Source organism: Elgaria multicarinata, chromosome 3 (assembly GCF_023053635.1).
Source record: "Elgaria multicarinata webbii isolate HBS135686 ecotype San Diego chromosome 3, rElgMul1.1.pri, whole genome shotgun sequence".
NCBI classification, from domain to species: domain Eukaryota; kingdom Metazoa; phylum Chordata; class Lepidosauria; order Squamata; family Anguidae; genus Elgaria; species Elgaria multicarinata.
In genome coordinates, this window is record NC_086173.1 from 57,419,862 (window position 1) to 57,442,504 (window position 22,643).

General features: G+C 40.9%; 2 protein-coding genes across 2 annotated transcripts in view; both read right to left on the reverse strand.

Moving 5' to 3' along the window:
* The window catches only part of MYOCD (myocardin), a 38,754-nt gene extending 22,890 nt beyond the window's left edge, over positions 1-15,864 (reverse strand). Inside the window, exons 1-2 of the mRNA XM_063123241.1 lie at positions 15,819-15,864; positions 4,832-4,897 (exon numbers count right to left, since the gene is read on the reverse strand). Of these exons, the coding sequence (XP_062979311.1) occupies positions 4,832-4,838 (7 nt within the window). The 5' untranslated portion in view covers positions 4,839-4,897; positions 15,819-15,864. The remainder of the gene's footprint in view (positions 1-4,831; positions 4,898-15,818) is intronic.
* Positions 1-22,643, reverse strand: part of LOC134394729 (protein SCO1 homolog, mitochondrial) — a 470,723-nt gene that overhangs the window by 115,041 nt on the left and 333,039 nt on the right. The gene's annotated exons all lie outside the window — the stretch shown is intronic.

The following is a 22,643-nucleotide window of genomic DNA, read 5'->3' on the forward strand; positions in this document are numbered from 1 at the left end:
GTTGTTTATACAATGAAAGTTGTCCAGAATCCAAAAATAAAAGATTGTGGACAAAAATTAGGTCTCAATTTTAGTAAGTGTAAAATTGTTTGTTTGGGTTTTTTGAACAAAATGTAACTGGGCATAAAGTCAACATGAGGGGCCGGAAAATCAAAGACCAACAGAGTCATAATTTGAGTTATCATATGCATGGTCTTTTACATTTCTTTTTTCAATAGAATAAAATTAAGACTAAACAACAAAAACTGTTTTTAACTAATGACTTCTCCAGTTCTTCCATGCTGATTGTTACCTCCCTTCACCAAATGGGTTTGTTGTCAGAGTTATGAGTCATTTTGCATTGACGCAATTGGATGAGCTAATTTATTATTTGCCTTCTGCAGTTAACTGGATCTTGAAAGAGGAGAGATATTTATATTGTAGAGGACACAAAACCCAAGCAGCAACTTACAAAGAGGCTAAAAGCCCCGAAAGAGAAGATACAAATGAGAAACTGAGTGAAGAAAGAAAAGTCACAGAGCATCTAGGGCAGCAATTAGGAGATGGAAACAGAACAGTGGCAAAAAGCCTGATGGCATGTAAAACTGATTCTGGTAAATTTAGGCACATAGGAAGCTGCCTTATACTAAGTCAGACCATTGGTCCATCTAGCCCAATGTTGTTAATACATTAGCAACACCTCTCCAAGGTTTCAGGCAGGATTCTCCTCATCCTATCTGGAGATACTGGGTATTGAACCTTCTGCATGGAAAGCATGTGCTCTACCAACGAGCTATGGCCCCTCACTGATCTTGCTTCTAGAGTCCCCAACCGTGTACACTTCAGATACGTCAGACTACAACTCCCATCAATGGTTTTGCTGGCTATGGATTACGGGAGATGTAGTCCAACACATCTGGAAGGTACCAGGTTGGAGAAGTCGGTTTTACATAATGCAAGAACAGCCATAGAAGCTGATGTACCACTGAAGAGACCTGGTGTGCAGCTATTGAAATAGTACCCAAATAAAAAGAATGTATAAGGAAGAAAACCAAAGTTGTTACTCTGTACAGCCCAATTCACAGAGTTTACAGAACCCAAAAGTTATGTGAGGTCCTTAACAAGGGATGAACACAAAATAGAAAGATCTTTGCCAAGAGTAATCATGTGAATTCTTTAGACCGCCAAAAAGTAAAAGGTATAGATAGCAGAAGATTGTCTGAAAAAATATCCCTGTTAGCAAGTGGTTTAATTTGCAAGGTCTTTTTTTGCGGAAGTTACGGTGGCAATGGAAGTTTAGTAGTTTGGCTAGGGTGACCATATGAAAAGGAGGACAGGGCTCCAGTATCTTCAATAGTTATATCAACAGGTATCATTTGTATGCATGTAGCACCTGCTGAAATTGCTTCTTCAGCACAACAGCTAAAGCTGCAGGAGCTAGAATGACCAGATACAAAAGAGAGCAGGGCTCCTGCAGCTTTAACGGTTGTGATGAAGACAGAATTTCTCCAGGTGCAACATATATACAAATGAAACTTGCTGAAAATCTCTTTTCTATACAACTGTTAAAGATACAGGAGCCCTGTCCTTTTCATATGGTCACCCTAAGTTTGGCATTAGTATAATGACAAATGGGGGAATCAAACAGATACACCTGTCAAAATCCTATTCCTGAGCTTTCAGATGTCAAAATTGAGGTTCCAAGTTGTAAAAGCTTTGTGTGGGGTGGTGGAGCAGGGGTCAAATAATGATACTTGCAATAAAACCATAAACAATTTTTTTAGTTGTTTTCCCCCTATGTTCTACTGCTCTTGCTTACAGGGAAACAAAATGCATTATTTTCACAGAGAAAGGTAACCAGAAAAGTTATAATTTTAAAAGGAAAAAAATATATATCTTATGATTCTAAACCATTTTGATTTTAAAAGTTTGGCATAAAATTTGCATGCTATGGTTCAAGACAGCAGGTTCCCAGAGAACTTTGCCAAGGCATTAGAGAGGCTTGCAGGTGAATTAAAGTGTATGCTTCTGTGCACTAAACAGTGGCAAATGAGTAATACCTATGAGTATCACCCATTTAAAGAAATCTTAGTTAAGTATGAGGTTTTGTTGATTGATTAATGAAATCTGCACATATCTGTGTATGAGAAAAAAAACCCAGTCGTTCTACGTATACTTCTAGCCGTTTTTCAGTGATACCCACAAGCATCACAGCCTAGAATGGCCATCCCCTGTTCTCTCACACAGAGCTTGTTGCAGATGTTACTTTCCATTTGTAGCCTTTATAAGTATTGATGAAATTTATTAAATGTATATCCTGACTTTCCACTAAAAAAAAGTGTGTGTGTGTGGACTACCAACAGAATAATTTCAAAATGATTCTATGCAAATATATTTAGAGCTAAACATTTCGTCTGCCACCCTCATCAGTTGCTATGATGTTACCACAGCTACTTTTGAGGACAGAAGCCAAAACCTTTAGCTCTAAATATATTTAGAACTTCCTGGGCCTGTTCAGAAGACACTTTAATCCATGGCTGTTAAACCAGGAAGCCAGCTTTCTGGCTTAACCACCGTGGTTAAAGCCATGGTTCAAGGTGTCTTCTGTTAGTCTACCTTTCTTATATATTTTAATTGAAGACCAACCACATTGAGTCTCCTTGTTGCTTTACACCTACACCCCTACTCTCTATATAACACAAGTACTTGAGTTGGATCCTTGGGACTTAAGCCATTCATGACTTACTTGCCCCATTAATTTCAATGGATCTATTCTAAACTTTCACATAAACCTTATCTATCGACTAATTTCAGTTGATCAAAATGTTTTAAAACAATCAATCTAACCAATTCATTAATTAAACATTGTAGCCCATGTAAAAGATGTCTGGTTATGAGCCTTGTCATTGTGGTGTGCTGCATGGAAGAGGGAGAGAAAAGATGACTTCAAAGAAAAAGGCGAAAGAACGAAAGAAACGCTGAAGGGAAAGTAGAGGGCGGGCTGGATGAGCTAATCCCAGTGACATCTGTGCAGATAACCAGTGATTTATTTGTTAGACATATCCTGCTCTTTATGTGGGGTTTCAGTGGTCTATCCAGGTCCACACCCACTTAGCATCCATCATATTAACAGCATCAGGTGTTCCTAGGCTATTTGCTGGGCAGTGACTGAAAACTGATTATGGTTGGGTGTAAATCTCTACCTGCATACCATGTACATTATTACTGATGAATATGTGAATGCCAGGAAGATAGTGGTCAGGCAGAAACATAATCAATGACATCTCTTCCTAATGCAGTCTAGAATGCTGTGCTCAAGGCCATGTCAGATGTTAAATTTCCCTAGATGCATTTTGAAAAAGCATATAAAGATATAGATAGAAAATGTCCAAACAAGACCCATCACTGAGTTCATGCATCTCATACATGTCTGGCTAGTCTGACAAAAAAAAAAAGCACATCTTTGCCCATTTCTTGGCTGCTTTCCTACATAATTTTTGCAAAACTTATGTAGGGTGATGTCATTGCCCTTACTTTAATTGTGATGAAACACAGTGGTCAAGCACGGTCTCCTAGAAAAAAATATGTCTGGGTTTACGGAGGAGGAGGGAGATGAAGACAAGGTGGAAAATCTGGAGTCAGGGCTTGGAGATGGTGTAGGTCCATTTGCCTCTGGGGCCTAAAACAAATGCTATTATTCTTGCTTGCATACCCCTTGTCACTTTCTTTTTTCCTCTCTTTGAGAAATAAAATGCCTTTTAGGGGGTAAACTAGCAGCTTTTATGGGGTGTCAGATCATCTCCTGACAGTTGGCAAACACCAATGACACCTCATTTTTGCAGGACACGACAGTTAATTCTGATAGCGGGAGAGGAATTAAACTGCCAAGAACTTTGGGCAATGCATTTCATAAACAGTCCGTGTGGATCCACTTTGGAATACTTCACATGCTGTACCGGTACTGCATACACTGAAATATGCCCTATGAAAATGCCAAGCTGTGGCATGCACCATTTTGTATGGAAGCGACAGACATTCCATGCCAACAACATAGAACTTTTTGCAAGAAGGAAGCAAGAGCAAAGACTAACAACAACATGCTGCACCCAAAGGCTTATGTGTGTTGCTCAGAGTCAGTGTGATCCAGCAGACAGAGTGCTTGGTCTGGGAGACCTGGATTCAGATCCTAGTTTGACCATGGACTCACTGGGTGGCCTTGGGCAAGGTGTTATCTCTCTCAGTCTCAGTTTCCCCATCTGCAAAAAATTGGAATAATAATGACCTCCCTCATAGGGCTTTTGTGAGGCACCCTATGCATCCTAAAACCGGGTTATGTAAATGAAACATTATATTCTACTTCAAGAATAAGCTGCCTACAGCTCTCAAGACTCTTTCTGTGCAATTTGCAAATTCATTAGAGACCTAGATTGTGTGTGTCTGTGTGTAAGTAAATCTAGACTTTAGTTTAACAGTAACTGCAGGAAAAAGCGGAATATGCGATGGCAAAAAATCCATGCAGTCTTTAGTGCTGAACTAGTTACTCAACTTAATCTACTGCTTATTATCATACCAGAAAGAGGGAGGGGGGATTGTTGTAGCAGTACTATTCTCTCAGGATGAAGGCTATGGAAGAAGTGATCTCTGGGCCATAACCTTTTCCTCCTTATTGATTCCTGGAGCTGTGTGTCCTAAAATGGTGCACCTGCAGAGGCCTGTCTTGCCCTTCCTAGAAGTAGAAACCATCACAAATAGTGCAACAATATTATATTGCTGGTGGGTAGCACAGCCCTCAACTGAGGTGGCCTGGGCCCGGTGGTGAAGTGGATATACAGGGAGAAAGCAAAGTACTCACGTGGCATGATTCCCTGGTTGGCGAGCTGCTCTCGGCTTCTTCGCTGCTGCAGCCGCAACTGTAAAACTGGGAGAGAGTGCATCTTTCAGGAAGGGAACTCTACCTTCTGCCACAAAAAACTCCAAACCTTTAATTTGTTGCTACAGAGGGAAGGTTCAGAGCTCTATCACATGCAGAAAGGGATCGCCCTCGTTACAACAGCAGTGGAGATTTGCCCTATTTCTGGTATGCAGTTTTCTTATTCTCTGACTAAAACTAAGCCAATTAACCTGCACTTTAGTCAAATGACCATTTCCCTTTCCCCACCCTCTCCCTCCCTCTCTCTCTCTCTCTCTCTCTCTCTCACACACACACACACACACACACACACACGTAAAAAATGTAAAAACTTTATATAGCATAGCAGAAAGACACGAAGATTGAAGCTGCAACTAATTTTGCTAAGCTGCAGAAAAAATATGGCGATATTTTACTTGTATTGCTTGATAATGTTTTAGAGTCAATGCTTCTGTTTCATTTGGCACAGCTGCCTTTGGTATAAACGTATTTTACACATGTTATTTAGGGGTGAGAGAAGAGAAGGCTTGGACGATTTTGCTTTGTTTTCCCCCCAATAGTTTCCATTCTAGAGTTCACAGGAAATAGTACAGGAGAGAGTTACAAAAAGTTGTTTCGGGTCTGAAAAATAGGAGACCAAACAGATACGTGCCGTTCTATTAGCTTAAACAAGGAACAAGAGATAAAGAAAAGGAATTAGATAACCTTGATCTGTACACATATTAACACGGAGCGGTAGACAGAAAAGGGTTTATAGGTGATAGATCCGCTTGCTGTCAGACAAAGCCTGAATGGCATCCACTGGATTAAATGCTAGATAGGAATGTAAGAGGCTGCTTTATACTGAGCCAGACCTTGGTTCATCTAGCGCTGTATTGTCAGCACTGACTGGCAGCTGCTCCCCAGGAGATCAAATGAAGCCTATGAATAAAATAATCTATATTAAAGTACAACCATATGCATAGCTCCTCAGAGGTAAGTCTCACTGAGTTCAATGAGTCTTAGGCCATGGCTAGACCAAGCAATATCCCAGTAATCACCCCAGGATCAACCCTGTGTGTCCACATGACGCACAGGGCATCTGGGGAGCAGGGAAGGAAGATCCCTTCCTTGGCTCGGGATATCAACAGGGCCTTTCCCCTGCTTTTTCTGTGGTTTTGCGCATTGCAGGTTGTCCTGGCTCCTCGCGAGTAACCATGAGGAGCCAGGCACGGGGCATGGAGCTCCTCAGGAGCTCTGTGCCCATTGGGGGTGGGGTGGGGGAGGGTGTGTTCTTTTTTTTAAAAAAAACCTTACCTTTCGTTTGAGCGCATGTGCACTCCTTTTCCTTTTTTAAAAAACAAACCCAAAATGGTGGTCGCGATGTCACGTGCCACGTGTAGATGAGGGCGACGATCTCGCGAACATAAAATTGTGAGATCATCGCCCTCCAATCCCCTCGTCTAGCCATGGCCTTAGTCTCAGGTAAGTGTATATGTGATTGCAGCTTTAAGCAGTGAAAGAAATAATAATCCTGGATAGGGATAAAATGGATTCCTTGAGATTTGAGCCCTTTCAATGAAGGAGTGGATGTAGCTCAAAACGAGGGGCAATAATAACTCAGTGGCAGAGCCAATGCTTTGCATGCAGAAAGTCCCAGGTTCAATCCCCAGCATCTCCAAGTAGGGGAAGAAAAACTCCTACCTGAAACCACCAGAGAGCCAATGCAGTTGAGCGTCAACAATACTGGGCTGGATAGACTCAGTATATGGCAGCTTCCTATATTCCTGAGAAAAAACTTTCCAAGGAGTGATGGCCTGTTTTATGCAGAAGACTTGACTGAAACTATAATCTTAATCTTAATCCTGAAACCTCTAGCATCTCTGAAGTCCAGTCTGTGACTTGCTCTTCTAAGGTTGCCATTCTAAACATCATTTCTAGGGAATAAGCTCCACTGAACATAGACTAATTTCTGAATACACTCGCATAGAATTGCATTGCAAGAGAATGATTTTCACCATTTCACCACCAAAACCTACTTAATCTGTACCCAAGCTTACTTTTTCATGATAAAACCGACCAAATCAAAGAGTTGAGCTGCTGCATACAACCGGCTAACTGTGTAGTCACAGCTGCCATGAAGAGGGATATAAATTGACCTCCATATAGTGGCCTTAATATGTACAAATGTCCTAAAAATGAGGACAGACTGCTCATTTTTAAATTTCCATTGAAAAAGATACAGAAGATAGAATGTCACTAGTCTCTCCCTACAGTAATTTTAAAAAGATCTTTACTTGCAAAGTATATCATATACACCCCATTTATCTTCCATGTAATACCCATTTTATTCCATTTCTGAAGATGTTCCTAACCATTCAGAAACAACTACTGCATCAAGATGTTAACAATGCCCTGTCAATAACCGTTGTTTTGCAATCTATGGCATTTCAGATCACTGAAAAGCCATCATCCAAGCAATTAACAAATTAATGAATGGATCAAGGTTTTAGACTTCAAAAATGTAAAAGCATCTCAGCCTTTAAACCAGCACAGGACCGCAAAGCACAGCTCTGACTTTTTCGTTAGAACCAGACCTTGTTTGGTGGAACTGAAAAAAATCCTTCAATTTCCAGAAACAATCTCCAAGAAATGAGCACTGGAGACAAATAGCTTCCTTGGGGCACACGGACCCTCTTGAAAAGCTCTCATGATTTGTTTATGCCTGCACAGGCTTAGCACTATAGAGGGATTCAAGCATCTGCTTGCGTGCTGCTTTAATCAGGACTAGTCAAGGAACTTGCACACTTAAGAGATGTCATTTCGGCTGGAGAACATGGGAGGAAAGAGATAGAGAGCCGGGGGAGGTAGCTGCAAAAGGTCTGGGATTTTTGGAAAGTGTGGCCTGTTTCATGTGGTCTCAGAAGCCAGATGCAAAGCTCTGACGCTGCTAAAACATAACTGCAAATATGTCAAAATACTTCCCTTTCCCTGCAAAGCTCAGTATCCCCAGTGCTGGAAGAAAGTTGCTGAGAGTTGCTGCTGTCACATCATTCAATCACATTCTTTAATTTCACAGGTATGAATGCCAGATCTGGATCTTGTGCACACGTGCTTAGTAGTAGGTCCCAGGAATTTCAATGGGATTTATTTCCCCATGAGGGACCAGAGAATTGTAACCCCAGTTTTTTAGATTGAATAATAATAATAATAATAATAATAATAATAATAATAATAATAATATAAAGTATTTCTATTTACAAAGAGTTTGCTTCATAAATAACCATGAGATACTAATCACTTTGAAGCCCGTCCCTCTAAATTTCAACAGATATTTTCCTGATTAGGAATTTACTGGTATTTTTTGGCTTGTCATTTTGATGTGTTTGCTTTTTTAAAGCTCATTTCATTCCCTACATCTAAAGAACAGCATAAACCTTGAAGAATTAACAAACATGATCAAGAAGGATAAACAGCAATAACTGAACTGATTTCTTCCTTCCACTCTGTCATATTTTCAACTAGATTACATGATATCAGCCACTGTTATATGCCAACACCAAAAACGTTCAAGCAGAGGCCCAGATTGAAACCACTTTTGTCTTGACTGTATTTGGTAACAAGGCAAAATGTAACAATATGATAGATGATGGTGAATAAATGCTCCAGTTTTTAACAAAGGCATCTAGGGATGTCAGACAGAAACTTACTGTAGATGATTCTTCCGCAACAATTATTTATATCTATCTAGAATCCATTTGCTCTCTTGCTACATACCCATGAGAAATCCTATTTAGCTTTCTTCTCTTTTTCCTGATGAATGTTTAAAACAAGGTCTGTCCTTATTTCGCAAAAATACAGTTTGTTACAGAACCAGTAGATGCAACATGTACTAATTATTTCAGGGCTTCTTATATGCAACAATACAAACTAGAACGCCGAGTGAGATGGGCCATCAGTCTGTCCCAAGCCAGCAACTCAGAAACTCTTCATAGAAATTAGCCTGATCCTGGAGATCCGTTGGCCAAGGCTAGTGGAGTAGCAGAGTCTGCCCAACACATTTTGCTGCCTGTGGCAAAGGATGCGATTCCCCCAATCAAATTGGGAGTTGTATCTTATTTCAAAACTGGCAAAGGGACAGTGTTCTCCTTTCCGCCTGAGGGCAGTAAGCTAGCTTATGGGGTACAGAGCAGCCTGTAAGGCACATACAGCTCTGTCCAATAGTACCTTACCACAGCTGCCCCCCCCCCCAGCATCTGCTTTCTCAGGCAGTCATCTCACTCTGCTTACTGGTAGGGACGGGCCTGTTGGCTAGAGAGTAATACGTATGTATGGGGTCACTCACATACGAAGTTTATTCCTAAGCATCCAAGTTGTAGTACAGCTGCAAATGGCCAACTATCATTTAATCCTTCATTAGTCAGAGTTCATAATAAGACAAGAATTAATCCTGTTTACACAGTCAATTTAATTCTTGGTTTTAGAAATTAGCGCTGTGTCCCATAACAAGAAAAGAACAGAAAAACTGCACACATAGTTGTGTATATTGCTAGCTCAGTACGGAACTAACCCAAAATCTCTGGAAATCATTAATGTAAATCTTGTGGGTGTGAGGGAATGTGCTTTCGGCTTAGGGGTTGGGTTGGGTATGATAATTTTCTGGTTCCTTGCAGACCATAAACCTGAGAAATACACACTAACTGGACAAAAATCTGGCACTCTTAGACTCACTCAGAATTATGCTTTCTGCTATTATTAGATCAGGTATTTATTGAATGAATGATCAAAATCACAAAAGGTTATTTCTTAATTGGTTGGGTGGCAATGTGTATGCAGACTTGGGGGTAGTTTATTTTGGTCACACAAATAATGGAAATCTATAAAAATCAGTATGTGAAGTCTGTATTCTTTGCCTTCCTCACAGCATGTTTAACCTCATAAAGATGTAGCTGCTTTCAGACCACAGTTCAGGCAAAGGGTGTACACTTGCTTCCACTCTACATTACCCAATGCCCTTAGGAGCTTACAGGTTCATTATCTTTTGTCTTATTCATCTGTAACGATCTTGAAAATGCCACAGGCAAGATGGAAAAGATGAGCACGGGCAAGGTAAGGCTGGGGATAAAAACCAGAACAAATTCAGCCTGCTTTGAGGACCCGATCACTGCTTTTTAAACATACTTCATAAACAAAACTAACAAACAAGAATGAAACTCACAGTGAAAGATACAATTAGTGAAATTCAGTGTATAAATACCTAAAACATACACACAATGTTGATTTCAAAGGACATCCAGTCCAGGGAACTCAAAGGTGATAATCCAAACAACAAAGTTTGCTATAACTTTGTTCCTGGCTAAAAAATTTTCACCATAAGTTCCGGGACTTCAATTACCGTACTTCATTGATACTTCTTCTCTGCAACATTAGATGGACCATTTAGTCCAGCAATAATGCCCTCTACCTAAAAGTTCCCTCCCCAGTACATATTTTTAAAACTACTTGGACAAAAACTCTACATTACCCCTAGACAGTGTATTTTATTCCCTAACTATTTTGAAGGAGCAGACACTTCCTCAATACTGCAAAATCCGCACTACGAGAACATGAACTCAAAATCTTGTTACATGCATGCACACGCACACACACACTCGTGATTAATGCCAGCTCTCCATAGCTACTCAGGCTGAAGCAGATAAAGTGCAGATACACTTTCTAACAATTTACACATCTGTTGCACCTGAAGATGAGAATGGAGTCAATACAGACAACTGGATTTCACAATTAAAGGGAGGCACCATGCCAGAAGTAGCAAGTTGGGTCTGGACTCTTGCACTGCTTTGGACCCAGTATCCTCTTCAATGATGTCAAGAGCACCCTCTCCATTCATATAGAAATTTCTTCTCTAGGGAACAAAATTCCCTCAGTCAGCCCAGGCCACCTTGTGTGCATTGCATAAAGTGGAACTGATAGTGAGAGGCATGAGTGCCAAACATACTCCAATCCCCCCACCCCAAAAGCAGTGACATGGTAATTTCCTGAATATTTTAATACCCATACCTTGTGCTGCCAACACTGTTATCTCTATACCAGTGATCTAACACACACACCCCTTTTTCCAAATACTGTTCTGCGGGAAATCAAGATAATTGTTTATCTACAAACCATAAAGAACTGCCCTGACAACCAATCAAATTTTTAGCAGAACTTTTAAGATTCTCCAGCCAGAACAAAGTATTCCTTGAGCCCCCACAACTGAAATTAGTCGGTAAGGCTGAGCCAATGGGCCTAGAAGGTCATGTTTCCCTAAGTAGTCAATCAAATGCAACAACTTACCCACTTTGTCCCTTCACTGGTTATCAGTGGATGAGAGATGATTTCTTAAAGAATTTCCCGACTTGCATCCTCCAGTTCCAGCATTCCCATAATATCTGAGTTTGTGTTTCTTGGACCAACAACTCTATGGATAGTTATATTTTCCCTGGGAAGAGTTAAACACTTAGGAGGAGAGTTCTTCGGCCAGCCCCTGATGCTTTGTCCCATTTGATTTAATACAATTCCATTGATACTTGGAGCCTGGCAGTTAGGCAGGCAGGCAGGCAGGCAAAAAGAATCATTGTTTCTGTGGAATTTGTCAGGATGACCTCAGGTTTGTGTATTTATCTTTGGCAAAATAGACAAAATAAACATGCACACAAATCCTAGTCTCTTAACTCAAAGGACATGGGAGGGGAGAAAAACTCTGTGCCTGCAACATTGCTGAAGATTTCGGACATATCAGATTTATACTCCATTCCAAGGAGTGGTTGTGTGTTTTGCCATAAGTTTCATGCGGAGCAGAGTTTTCACTGTAAAGGAGTCTTGCCTGGCATGTGGTTGGCAGAACCCCACCAATAGCTATAATCTATTTTAGTTATTTATAAATAGATTTTTGGCAACAGGCATGCAAAGCAGCTTACAACAAGACAATCATCATTATCAAAGTATAATACAATTAGAATCAAATTTAAAATGAAGATAGCAGCTAGGCAAGGATAAAAAAATAAACTCATGTCACCCATCTTCCTAACAGTTTCAATATAAAAGGGCCCAGTGACTTTCCTTTGGGAGAAAATTCCATCATGGGGTGCTACCACAGAGAAAGCCTTACATCTTGTAGAGATAACCTCACACAAAGGGTAGTGACACCCGAGTCACTGTTTCTCCACTTGATCCTGTATTCAGAAAGGACTTATATATGGGAGAAAACACTCCCTTTAATATCCTAGACCCTTACTGTTCAAAGGTCAAAATCAGCACATGAAATATAGCCTGGAAACACTCTGGTAACCAGTGGAATTCACCTACAATTGATTGTCAACCATATCATCAGCTCCAGACCAAAGCTGAACTACTGCATTCTGAACCATCAGATGTTTCTGAACAGCTAACTCCGTCGTATGTATAATACATTACAGTTGTTGAGTCGAAAGGTTACCAAAGTATTCAAGATAATGGTCAGGTCCCTAGTCTCTAGAGACTATACTCTAAATAAAAGCCTAAAGAAGTTCTTCCATGTTCCAAATAGGCAATCAGAGGCAGTATTGCAATGAACATGCATGGATTAATGAAAGAACCATTGCTAAAGACTGATTTCTGTCTATATACACTTGTTGATATTCTAATTCTTCCATAGTGCATGTGTGTGTGTGTGTGTGTGTGTGTGAGAGAGAGAGAGAGAGAGAGAGAGAGAGAGAGAGAGAGAGAGAGAGAGAGAGAGATTATATTGGTAGCCCATATACTAAGCTTGTGATAAGGTGTCACTAGATTTTTTGCAACTGTACAAAGAGAAAGTGATAGGGAAGGTCATTTTCCCACCTGCTATGGTTAATGCTAGTGATGATAATGTTTTTACAAACTCAGGCTTCAGACCCCATCAAACACTGTGGGCCTTATTTCCGAACAAACATGCATAGCATCGCAGCGCAGGAATGCTTGACAAAACCATCTTGAACATTTTTTTCCTTTGTGGAGGTTGAGATTCTCCATTAGTAATTCATTCCCCAAATTGATAGAAGGTCATATTTCCATTCTTCTAGGTTACCTACTCTGCAAGCAGAATATAATTTTTAGCACCAACTATTTCATTTTTTTAAAAAAAATGTTGCAAGCAAATTTATACAGGTTCCAAGAATTGCTTAAATTAGCAATCCTGAAGGTTCCAACATGCTCCCTAAATGAAGTATTAATTGAAAAATAATTATAAACATATGGTGTGGTAAGTTTTGTTTAGTGCAGAGAGAACCTGGAGAAGGAGGCATTCTTCAAAATGTAAGGCAACTTGGTACAAAATGCACTGGAACCTGTATGGCCCTTTTGCTATTTTTTTGGCTGCTCTTAGTGCCTCCAAAAGTAGCAAGAACTATTCATATATCCTCAGAATAAAAGTGTAAGCAGTTGTATACAAAACGCAGCAAGTAGGAAACATTCCATATGATAGCAATTCCTTTCTTTCTTTTTTTAAATCACCCTAATAACCAATGTTCTCTGTGCAGTGTACAAATGAAAAACATAAAACATTAAGTAGGGCACGGCAGGCCATCAGCTCTTTATATGTAAAGAAGGCTAAAACCATGTAACTGTTCAATAGAATTACCTAGATACAGATAAGAATAAATAAATAAATAAATAAATAAATAAATAAATAAATAAATAAATCTATAGACAGCAGGAATAATGCAGCCAAACCTTAACAGATTTCAGTAAGGATAATATGCAACTTTATTTGAAATAAATAAATAGACTGTCTCTGGGTGCTAAACAGTTGCCATCCCTATTTCTCACTAGTAAAGATCTGTCTGGACCTCTCTGGGCTGCACCACTTCAAACTGCAAATGAAGGCTCACATTACTGAATGTTCTTCCATACAAAAATGATCTTCACACAGAAAACTAGGTTTCAGGAAGAAAGATTCTAGTCTAGCCTTCTCCCTGATATGCTAGTTTTCTAGGCGCAGGGAGGGAGGGAGGGGGGGGGATTCCACAAACTCTTATCTGAACTCTGAAGTGGTAGTGCGAACTAGGCCACTTCAACTGGCTTCCATCTCATCTGATCATTTCTTTCCTTCACCTTGTTACAGGAACAAGGCTTTTAGCACTGAGCAGCTTAGGGTTTTATCAAGTGGAGGGGAAATCCTATAGAAGAGCAAGAATCTACAAATCCCTTGTTAATGTAACCATTCCGAAATGAAACAATCCGTGTCAGAAAGGAGACCGTTTATCATTGAGCTTCAAAACAGAGATAAAACTATTTTCCCAATCCTGTGGGTATCATACCTCACTTTCTCTAAACAAGATCCCACCAAATTTATATCATTAGTTATATCAATTATTTTTCTAAGTATAAGTAACCCACTTTCTGATTGTGTAACACTTCAACGCAAGGTCAGAGGAGACAACAGGAGACACAAGAATGGACAAGAGGGACTTAAGTTCCGTTCCCACTGCAACCAAGGTCCCCAACCCTTAAACGCCACAGCTAGTGTTTGATTACAGCTTTATACAAATAAAATGGTGATATGTAAGAGACTCCAGAACAAAGGTGTCCTTGTGATTAACCCCTTTGTCCACCATTTCTTCCTTGCCACGGTAGGTACATCAACACTGCCATTTTATCCCACTCAAAATGCAAGTTGACCACCAAACACATCTTGGTATCGCAGGTGTCCTTGGGATTCTAACAATTCCCTGCTATCCCTATAATTCCACTTGTAGTGCTATACTAGCATTCTTAAAAACTAACTGCAAGGAGCAACACTCACAAGTATGCTCTGAACTTACAGTTTCACCTTGTAGAAAAGGGTTTCTGTAAAACTGGCACTACGATAACACGGGCACAGCCACACCAGCATCCCGTACGTCACCACCCACAGACAAGAAGGGTGGCAATTAAATTGTGGGAAAGAGAGCTTTGATTGGAAGAATGCCCCATAAACTGACTCCATTAGAAATGCTAAAAGGAACAAAATTTATGGGATTCAAAGAGTCATAAAGTTTACTTTTAGCCTGGAATCATTTGAAAAATATGTTCTGCGATCCTACCCTCAGCTCTGTAATCTCTCTACCCCCAACACCCCCGTCTTTAAAAATAACACATAAATGAGTCTTAAAAACAATACTGGCTCACTGTAAAAGAATGCAGTGGCCCGGAGAATGATCCCCCTGTGTCCTGCTTGCTTCAGGAAGGTGGCAGTATTGCTTTGGAATTACTGGGTTAGAGAGTGATCGAGCCCTCTCCTTTCACAGTGAATGACCCTGTGCCATTACCATAATATACCAACGGATTCTGAGGAATGACTTATTCTCATGAAATGTAAGATTGCGGTGATAGAGAAACCACAGCAAAGCACTGGACCCAAACTGCGTAGAACCCCGGCCAGCCAGAGCCTCTTGCATTTGTACACACAGCTCTGGAGTTTTCAACTAGCTGCCAATTTTATATTTTCTAAGCAAACACTGCAATTGACCACCCAGCTGCCTCAAACGTCCTTGATAATACCCAAGTGCATTAACATCAGGATTGTAAGCTTCTGATCTTCTCATTATCTCTGCTGTAACAGAGATCAAACACCACCACCATCGCCACCCTTCCCCATGTTGAGTGGGTGACATTCTGGAACGGGGTGCAAGATGCGGGGAAACTTCCCCAGCGCAATGAAGAATGCAATTACGCAGTACATTCATCGGTTGTGCATAGAGATATACTTGGAGTGCCAGAACAGAATGCTCTCAAAAATGCTAATTCTTAGAACCAAAAGCAATGGAACCAAAGTATAAAGACAAGAACATTCACAAGAGCCCTCCACTCTACTACACGATACAATACTGAACTTATTTAAAGTTACTCTCACCCTACCCAACAGAGGGAGCTACTTCAAAGTGACCATCTGCTGTCCCTGTCCGCCATCACTCACCTTTATTCACGCCGGAGGTCCTCAGAGAAGAAGCCCCTACTGGGGCTTCAACCCTCTCTGGAGATCTGGTACATGTTTTTTTGTTGCAAAGCTTCAGAAAACGGCAATCAGTCGTTTGGCTCTAGCTTTATTTCTCTGGTGATGTCATTTTAAATATTTTGCATGTTCCATTTGTTATTTGTACTTCTAAAAAAAATTGATGCCTTTCTGCAAATTCATGTTTGTCCAATTAGTCACAACCCTAGAGGAACAAAGCTGGCTGCCCGGATGCTAAAGTAAAACATCAAGGCCAACATAGACAGGACAGCACCTGACTTGGAGGGATGGGAGGAGATATACCACTTGTCACAACAGCCCGTTTGGAATTCTGATCCAGCTTTCTCCATATATATCTATATAAATATATAGATATATATGGATATATCTATCTATCTATCTATCTATCTATCTATCTATCTATATCACTTGGATCAGGGGAGCTCAGACTTGTAGAGGGATTTTTAAAAAATACGCTAGATCACAGACATAAATTGTAAGTAGTGAAAGAGCAGAAAGAGAGGGAGCAGACAGAAAGGAAAACGCATTTCTTCATTTGCAGAGTAGCCTCTGTGAGAGCAAGCCCATGACAGCTTTACGACTCCCTGGTTATTTTACTCGCATGCTGTTTAATGAGAAACAGCCTCCAACTGAGGTTTGCAGGAAAGGGAAGTTTTAGGAGAAATTCTTGCTGTGTTAGCCCTACCTGATCTGAATTTGCTCCGAATCAGCATAGAATGCTCAGACCCCAGAAGTGTCATGGTGATGCCTTGTGATAATTCCTAGTGCCAGAAAGCCCCCAGCTCAAACCATTAACCGGCTCCAAGAAGAGAAGCTGACCACGACCAAGGTGTCACAATTCATCTAGCCCTCCTTCGAGTCTAGGTGATTGCAGAAAGCAGCAGAAGTGTGACTTAGGCAAAGTTTGGTCCCATACAGCACTGACCCTCCACAAAAACGTACTACATGTCCTTGCACTGTGTTGGGCTAATTAACTTTTAGCTAGCAGACCCCTCCTTTCTCAGAGTTTACTATCAGCAACATCACCGGGTGTCCTGACTGATGTCATAGTCTAGCGGGGAGCTGACTATCCCTAAAGGGTCTTTAGGAAAGACAGAAGTTTGATATCTGATCCGCTATTACTACCAACAGGAACTTGGCCAATCAAGAGGCTCCCTCCCTCTGACTGCAGGGGTTCAGAGCAACTCTGAAATATCAACAGACTCCTGCTTAACTCTTTCCACGATACTGGAAGGCTGTTGCTACCAGGAATTCGAAGAGGAGGAGGGACGGAGGCTCAGCTGCATGGCTCTTGCAGTGGATTTTAATAGCTCCCTTCTGACGGACAGCAGTTGGCTGACATCCGTGGAGATTTGTAGATGGCATTGTGTCTTTGTGTGGCAGGGTTTGTTTTTGCTTTAACGTGATACAGACAAATCACCTATTCATCCACCCACTGATGAGTCCCAAAAATACAGATCAAAACCTCATAAAATCCAGGAACCTTGTGTGAACACAACTTTGCTGAATAAACTTAATAGTGCCAACACTGTGAACAAAGGTACTTTGTAAATCCAGAAAGTTTGTAATTTACAAAGTTCTCCCCAATTTTCAAACCTAGGTTTCCCAATATAGTCAATTTAGCACAAGAAAATGGATCAAAATTTAAGTGACATGACATTATTCACTGCATTATTCACATGACACTATCCATTTTAATGTGCTGAGAATCTAATGCAATGCATTTAAACACAGGATCCAGACCAGAATATTCCAAAAGTAACCAAGGTGGAAAAACATCACCCATACTCCCCAGATACAGCTCCATCAATGTCTCCAAATCTACTAACTGACTAGGTAATTTCATAACCTTGCTCTTAGCCACTTAAGAGGCTTATTTAACAGCAGCACAAGCATCGTTTTAAATTATTCTTTAAGCTGGTTGTACAGGTTGTATTATTATTATTATTATTATTATTATTATTATTATTATTATTATTATTATTACCTTTATCTATATTGGTGGCTTCTAGTTTTCTCCATAATTCTGTTCTGTTCACTAAGTCAAAGGTGGACAAGAGGTCCACAAATGCTGTGCAATGTTTGCTTGGCCTACTGAGGGATTTCTGATTAAATGTTGCAGAATAAAGCACTGATGTATTGTGCAAAGACTTTTCCTAAACCCTGATTGTTCAGGGGATATAATTTGATTGTATTCAGCCCAATCTTGCAATTTATTCAACAGATATCTGGAATGACAATGAAGTTTATATCCAGCAAACAGATCAGTTTATAATTCTTGGGGTCTATTTTGGCTCATTTCTTGAAGATCAGAAATACTATGCTGTTCTTCCATCCCAGTGGCATCCAGCCTTTAGTATTAATATTGTAGAATAGTTTAGCAAGAACAAAAGCCCACCAATTTGTGTTTTATTTATTTATTTTGTTTGTGGCATTTATACCACTGAGTATAATAAAATGTGGAAGGAGCATATCTGCACCTGGTGCTTTACCAATAGCTGTCTTATCACGTCTCTGATCTCATTTGCTATCAGAGGAGGCCATTAAGGCTGATCTTGCACTATTTGCTCATGCCTATTTCTAAGTCTATGGCCTCTTCAGATGTTCTGAAAATAGACTGAAAATGGCCTGACTCTGCTCTTGTTCACACTTCTCTAAAAACCATGTGCTTTTAGATCCCAGAATCTATTTTTATTGTTCCATATACAGGTTTGCCCCTGGCCATTCCATAGTTGTCTTGTATGTTCCAGCTTCTTCTCTTTTAAAAGATGATGGGACGATTGCCATTTTACCACTAAGTTATCTGTATTCTGGTTACTGAGATGATTCATACTTTCTTTGGTCAACTTCTTTAATCCTTTCCTAGCTTCCCTTCATTATTGATCAAACCAAGATGTTACTGGGGCATTAGCAGGTTTGGGGGCTTTAAAGGCTTCAATGTCAGACTCGTCAAATGAGATTTGACATAGAGAAAGTCTAATATGAAAACAAACAAACAAAGGCGTATGTGCTTGACGAATCCAAGGCTGGAGTTAAAATCATAGGAAGAAACATTAACAATCTCAGATATGCAGATGACACCACTTTGATGGCTGAAAGTGAGGAGGAGCTGAGGAGCCTTATGACAAAGGTGAAAGAAGAAAGTGCAAAAGCTGGGTTGCAGTTAAACCTCAAAAAAATCAAGATTATGGCAACCAGCTTGATTGATAACTGGCAAATAGAGGGAGAAAACGTGGAGGCAGTGACAGACTTTGTATTTCTGGGCGCAAAGATTACTGCAGACGCTGACTGCAGCCAGGAAATCAGAAGATGTTTACTTCTTGGGAGGAGAGCAATGACAAATCTTGATAAAATAGTTAAGAGCAGAGACACCACATTGACAACAAACGTCCGCATAGTTAAAGCAATGGTATTCCCCGTAGTAACCTATGGCTGCGAGAGCTGGACCATAAGGAAATCTGAGCGAAGGAAGATAGATGCTTTTGAACTGTGGTGTTGGAGGAAAATTCTGAGAGTGCCTTGGACTGCAAGAAGATCAAACCAGTCCATACTCCAGGAAATAAAGCCAGACTGCTCACTTGAGGGAATGGTATTAAAGGCAAAACTGAAGTACTTTGGCCACATAATGAGAAGACAGGATACCCTGGAGAAGAGGCTGATGCTAGGGAAAGTGGAAGGCAAAAGGAAGAGGGGCCGACCAAGGGCAAGATGGATAGATGATATTCTGGAGGTGACTGACTTGACCTTGGGGGAGCTGGGGGTGGCAACGGCCAACAGAAAGCTCTGGCGTGGGCTGGTCCATGAAGTCACGAAGAGTCGGAAACAACTTAACGAATAAACAACAACAACATAAGATAGTGGTTAACCAGTCAGCAAGTATCATTTCTAACAATGGGCTCGATCCCGAAATAGGCTACTACATAAAGAAGGCTACTGCTTGTGGAATGGGACTTTCCACATGTTTTCCTTCTCCCTGCAGCCCACCCCATACTCTTCAAATCTCCTCCAGAGTGTTGAGTGAAGCTCCAGAAAAGATCTTGTGGGTGTGCAGGAGGGTTGCAAATGGAAGGAGAGGATACAGGAAGTCCTGTTCCACAAGTGGTAGCCTCCCACGTGTGGTAGTCCATTTATGGATCCAACCCATTGATTATAGTATTTATTTTTTATTAATTAATTAAAAGACTTATGTCTTGCTTTTCCTTTCTCGATGTGGGTACAAGGCAGATTAGAAAATGAAATTAAGACTAAGAAGATATTAAAACATAATTAGTTAAAAGTATAATCGAAACCATAACAGCCATAAATGTCATAGAAGCAAAAATAAAAATAGGCAACATAGTCCTTCACCAATAACAAAGGCCCTATGTCACATCTTTGCAATGCAAAGAAAACCATGTAGTGGTGAAGGTAGGTGAGCCTCCCCAGAGAGGGCATTCCAAAGGGTGCTAGGGCCACAAAAGACCCTGTCTTCCACACCCTACCAGTAACCTCACGTGGCGTGGTAACATGCAACAACATCTTTGGTAGGGTGACCATATGAAAAGGAGGACAGGGCTCCTGTAGCTTTAACAGTAATGTAGAAAAGGGAATTTCAGCAGGTGTCAATTGAAGAGGGTGAAATTCCCTCTTCATCACAACAGTTAAAGCTGCAGAAGCCCTGCCCTCTTTCGTATCTGGCCACTCTACTATAGCTAATGTAGCTTTAACTGTTGTGATGAAGAGGGAATTTCACCCACCTCAATTGACACCTGCTGAAATTCCCTTTCCTACATTACTGTTAAAGATACAGGAGCCCTGTCCTCCTTTTCATATGGTCACCCTAATCTTTGGTGTTGATCTAAGCTGGTTGGGGTGAAGGGATATATATGGGAGGAGACAGCCATTAAGATATCCTGGTCCCGCCCATGTAGGGCTTTGCAGATAAGAACCACCACTTTGAATTATCCTTGAAAACTATAAGTAACAAACTGTAGTTTATTAGGGTACAATCCAATGCATGTTTGGGCATGAAAAAAAGCCCTACCTCCCAGCATTCTGGAAGTTGTAGGACTTTTTTTTCTGTCTAAACATGCATAGGATTCACCCTTAGTTACTTAAATGAATAATGCTATGACTGAACACTCTGATGCCATTTGAAGCTAAATTGTTGGGTCAAAATGTTTGGTCAATTGATGTCAAATATTGATCAAACATGGTTAAAGTATTAATTTATTAGGGCAATAAAAAGAGAGGCTGTAATTGTAATGTATTTTCTGTACACCGCCCAGAGAGCCCTGGCTATGGGAGCGGTATATAAGTGAAATAAATAAATAAATGTTTGAGTGGACAGCAAACCTATATATGAAACCAACAGGCACCAGGGACTGGATTCAACAAGAACCTCTCTTCTCTCTTTATGTTTCATACACTCAGAAGGACAGGACGTTTGCCAAGCTTTACCAATTGTTTGTTTGTTTGTTGTTATTAACATGTTTCTATTTAAAAACTTTCCTGAGTTGAATTCTTGCAGTAGCACTCAACTCTGTTTCTAAGAGATAATGTTGTTTGGTTAAGTTTTCAGAGTACAGTCCCTCCCAGGCCTTTTACATAGCAGACTGCCACACCAACTGAAGGGGCTACCAGTTGGTTCCACTGTCTGACTTCTCTGACAGTTAGGAAGTTTTTCCTGATGTTCAATCAATACCTGCTGTGCTGCAACTTAAGTCCATGGTTGTGGCCCTCTTCTGTGAGACAACCCCTTAGGTACTTGAAAAGTGCTATCATCTCCCCTCTCAGTCTGCTCTTCTCAAGGCTAAACATACCCAGTTCCTTCAATCTTTCCTCATAGGACTAGTAGTCTATGGCATGTTTTTCAGTTGACAGCACTACCAGAAAACGCTTTCTCCACTCTCCTAAAGTCACTACTAAGCTGTCTGATGCTTTCATCATAATATTTACTTCTTAGTAAATAGGCTAAAAATCTTCACTTCTGATTCTGAACTGAAAGATTAGAGAATGAAAAGAGCAAGATGACATGGCTGTTTAAAAGACCATGCAAAATGTTTTCTGCTTAGCGTAAATATTTAATTGTAAAAAGAAATGGTAATCTGTTGTGTTTATTAAGTAAGGGATGCAAAATGTGAGCTGAGTGCAGGGTGGGGCTGGCTGGCTTTGCTACTACAGATTCCATTCCGCTTGAAGATTATTGTCTGTGCTCCCTGATCTCCAGGCCAATGTAACGCTGGTGGGCTCATCTGAAATGTCCTCATGAGAACTCCCTGGGGACACACACTGAAGATACAGTAAAAGCTAGTGGGAGGGCAGCAGGGCAGTTCAAACACTAATCAGAGTGTGCCACCTTCCTCTATCCCCCATGCACAGTACGGATTATGCAAAGCTCATAATAGCCACTTCCAAGTGACAAAGGAAGGAGAAGATATGGGATTCTACCTCTGCTGTAGAATTCTGGGATACCAGGGCTGAGATGGCACACCAAAGTACCTTGCCATTTTAATACTGTTTCCTCTCTGTCCCCTGATCCCCAGGGAATCTACACATCATACTGAAAGCGCTTGCATGCGCCCCCAGTACGCCCCCAAAACGATGGTGTAGATTCTGCCCACCTGCAGCCCAGAAGAGACGGAGGAGGAGGCGGCTGGGGAATCCGGCCGCGTCCTTGCCGCCGCCTCCCCCGCTGCCTCCCCGCCGGCCTCCTGCTGCCGGGGTAAGAGCGACCCAGGTCGGAGAGCTCGGCGGAAGCGGAAGCTGAGCTCTCCGACCCGGGTCGCT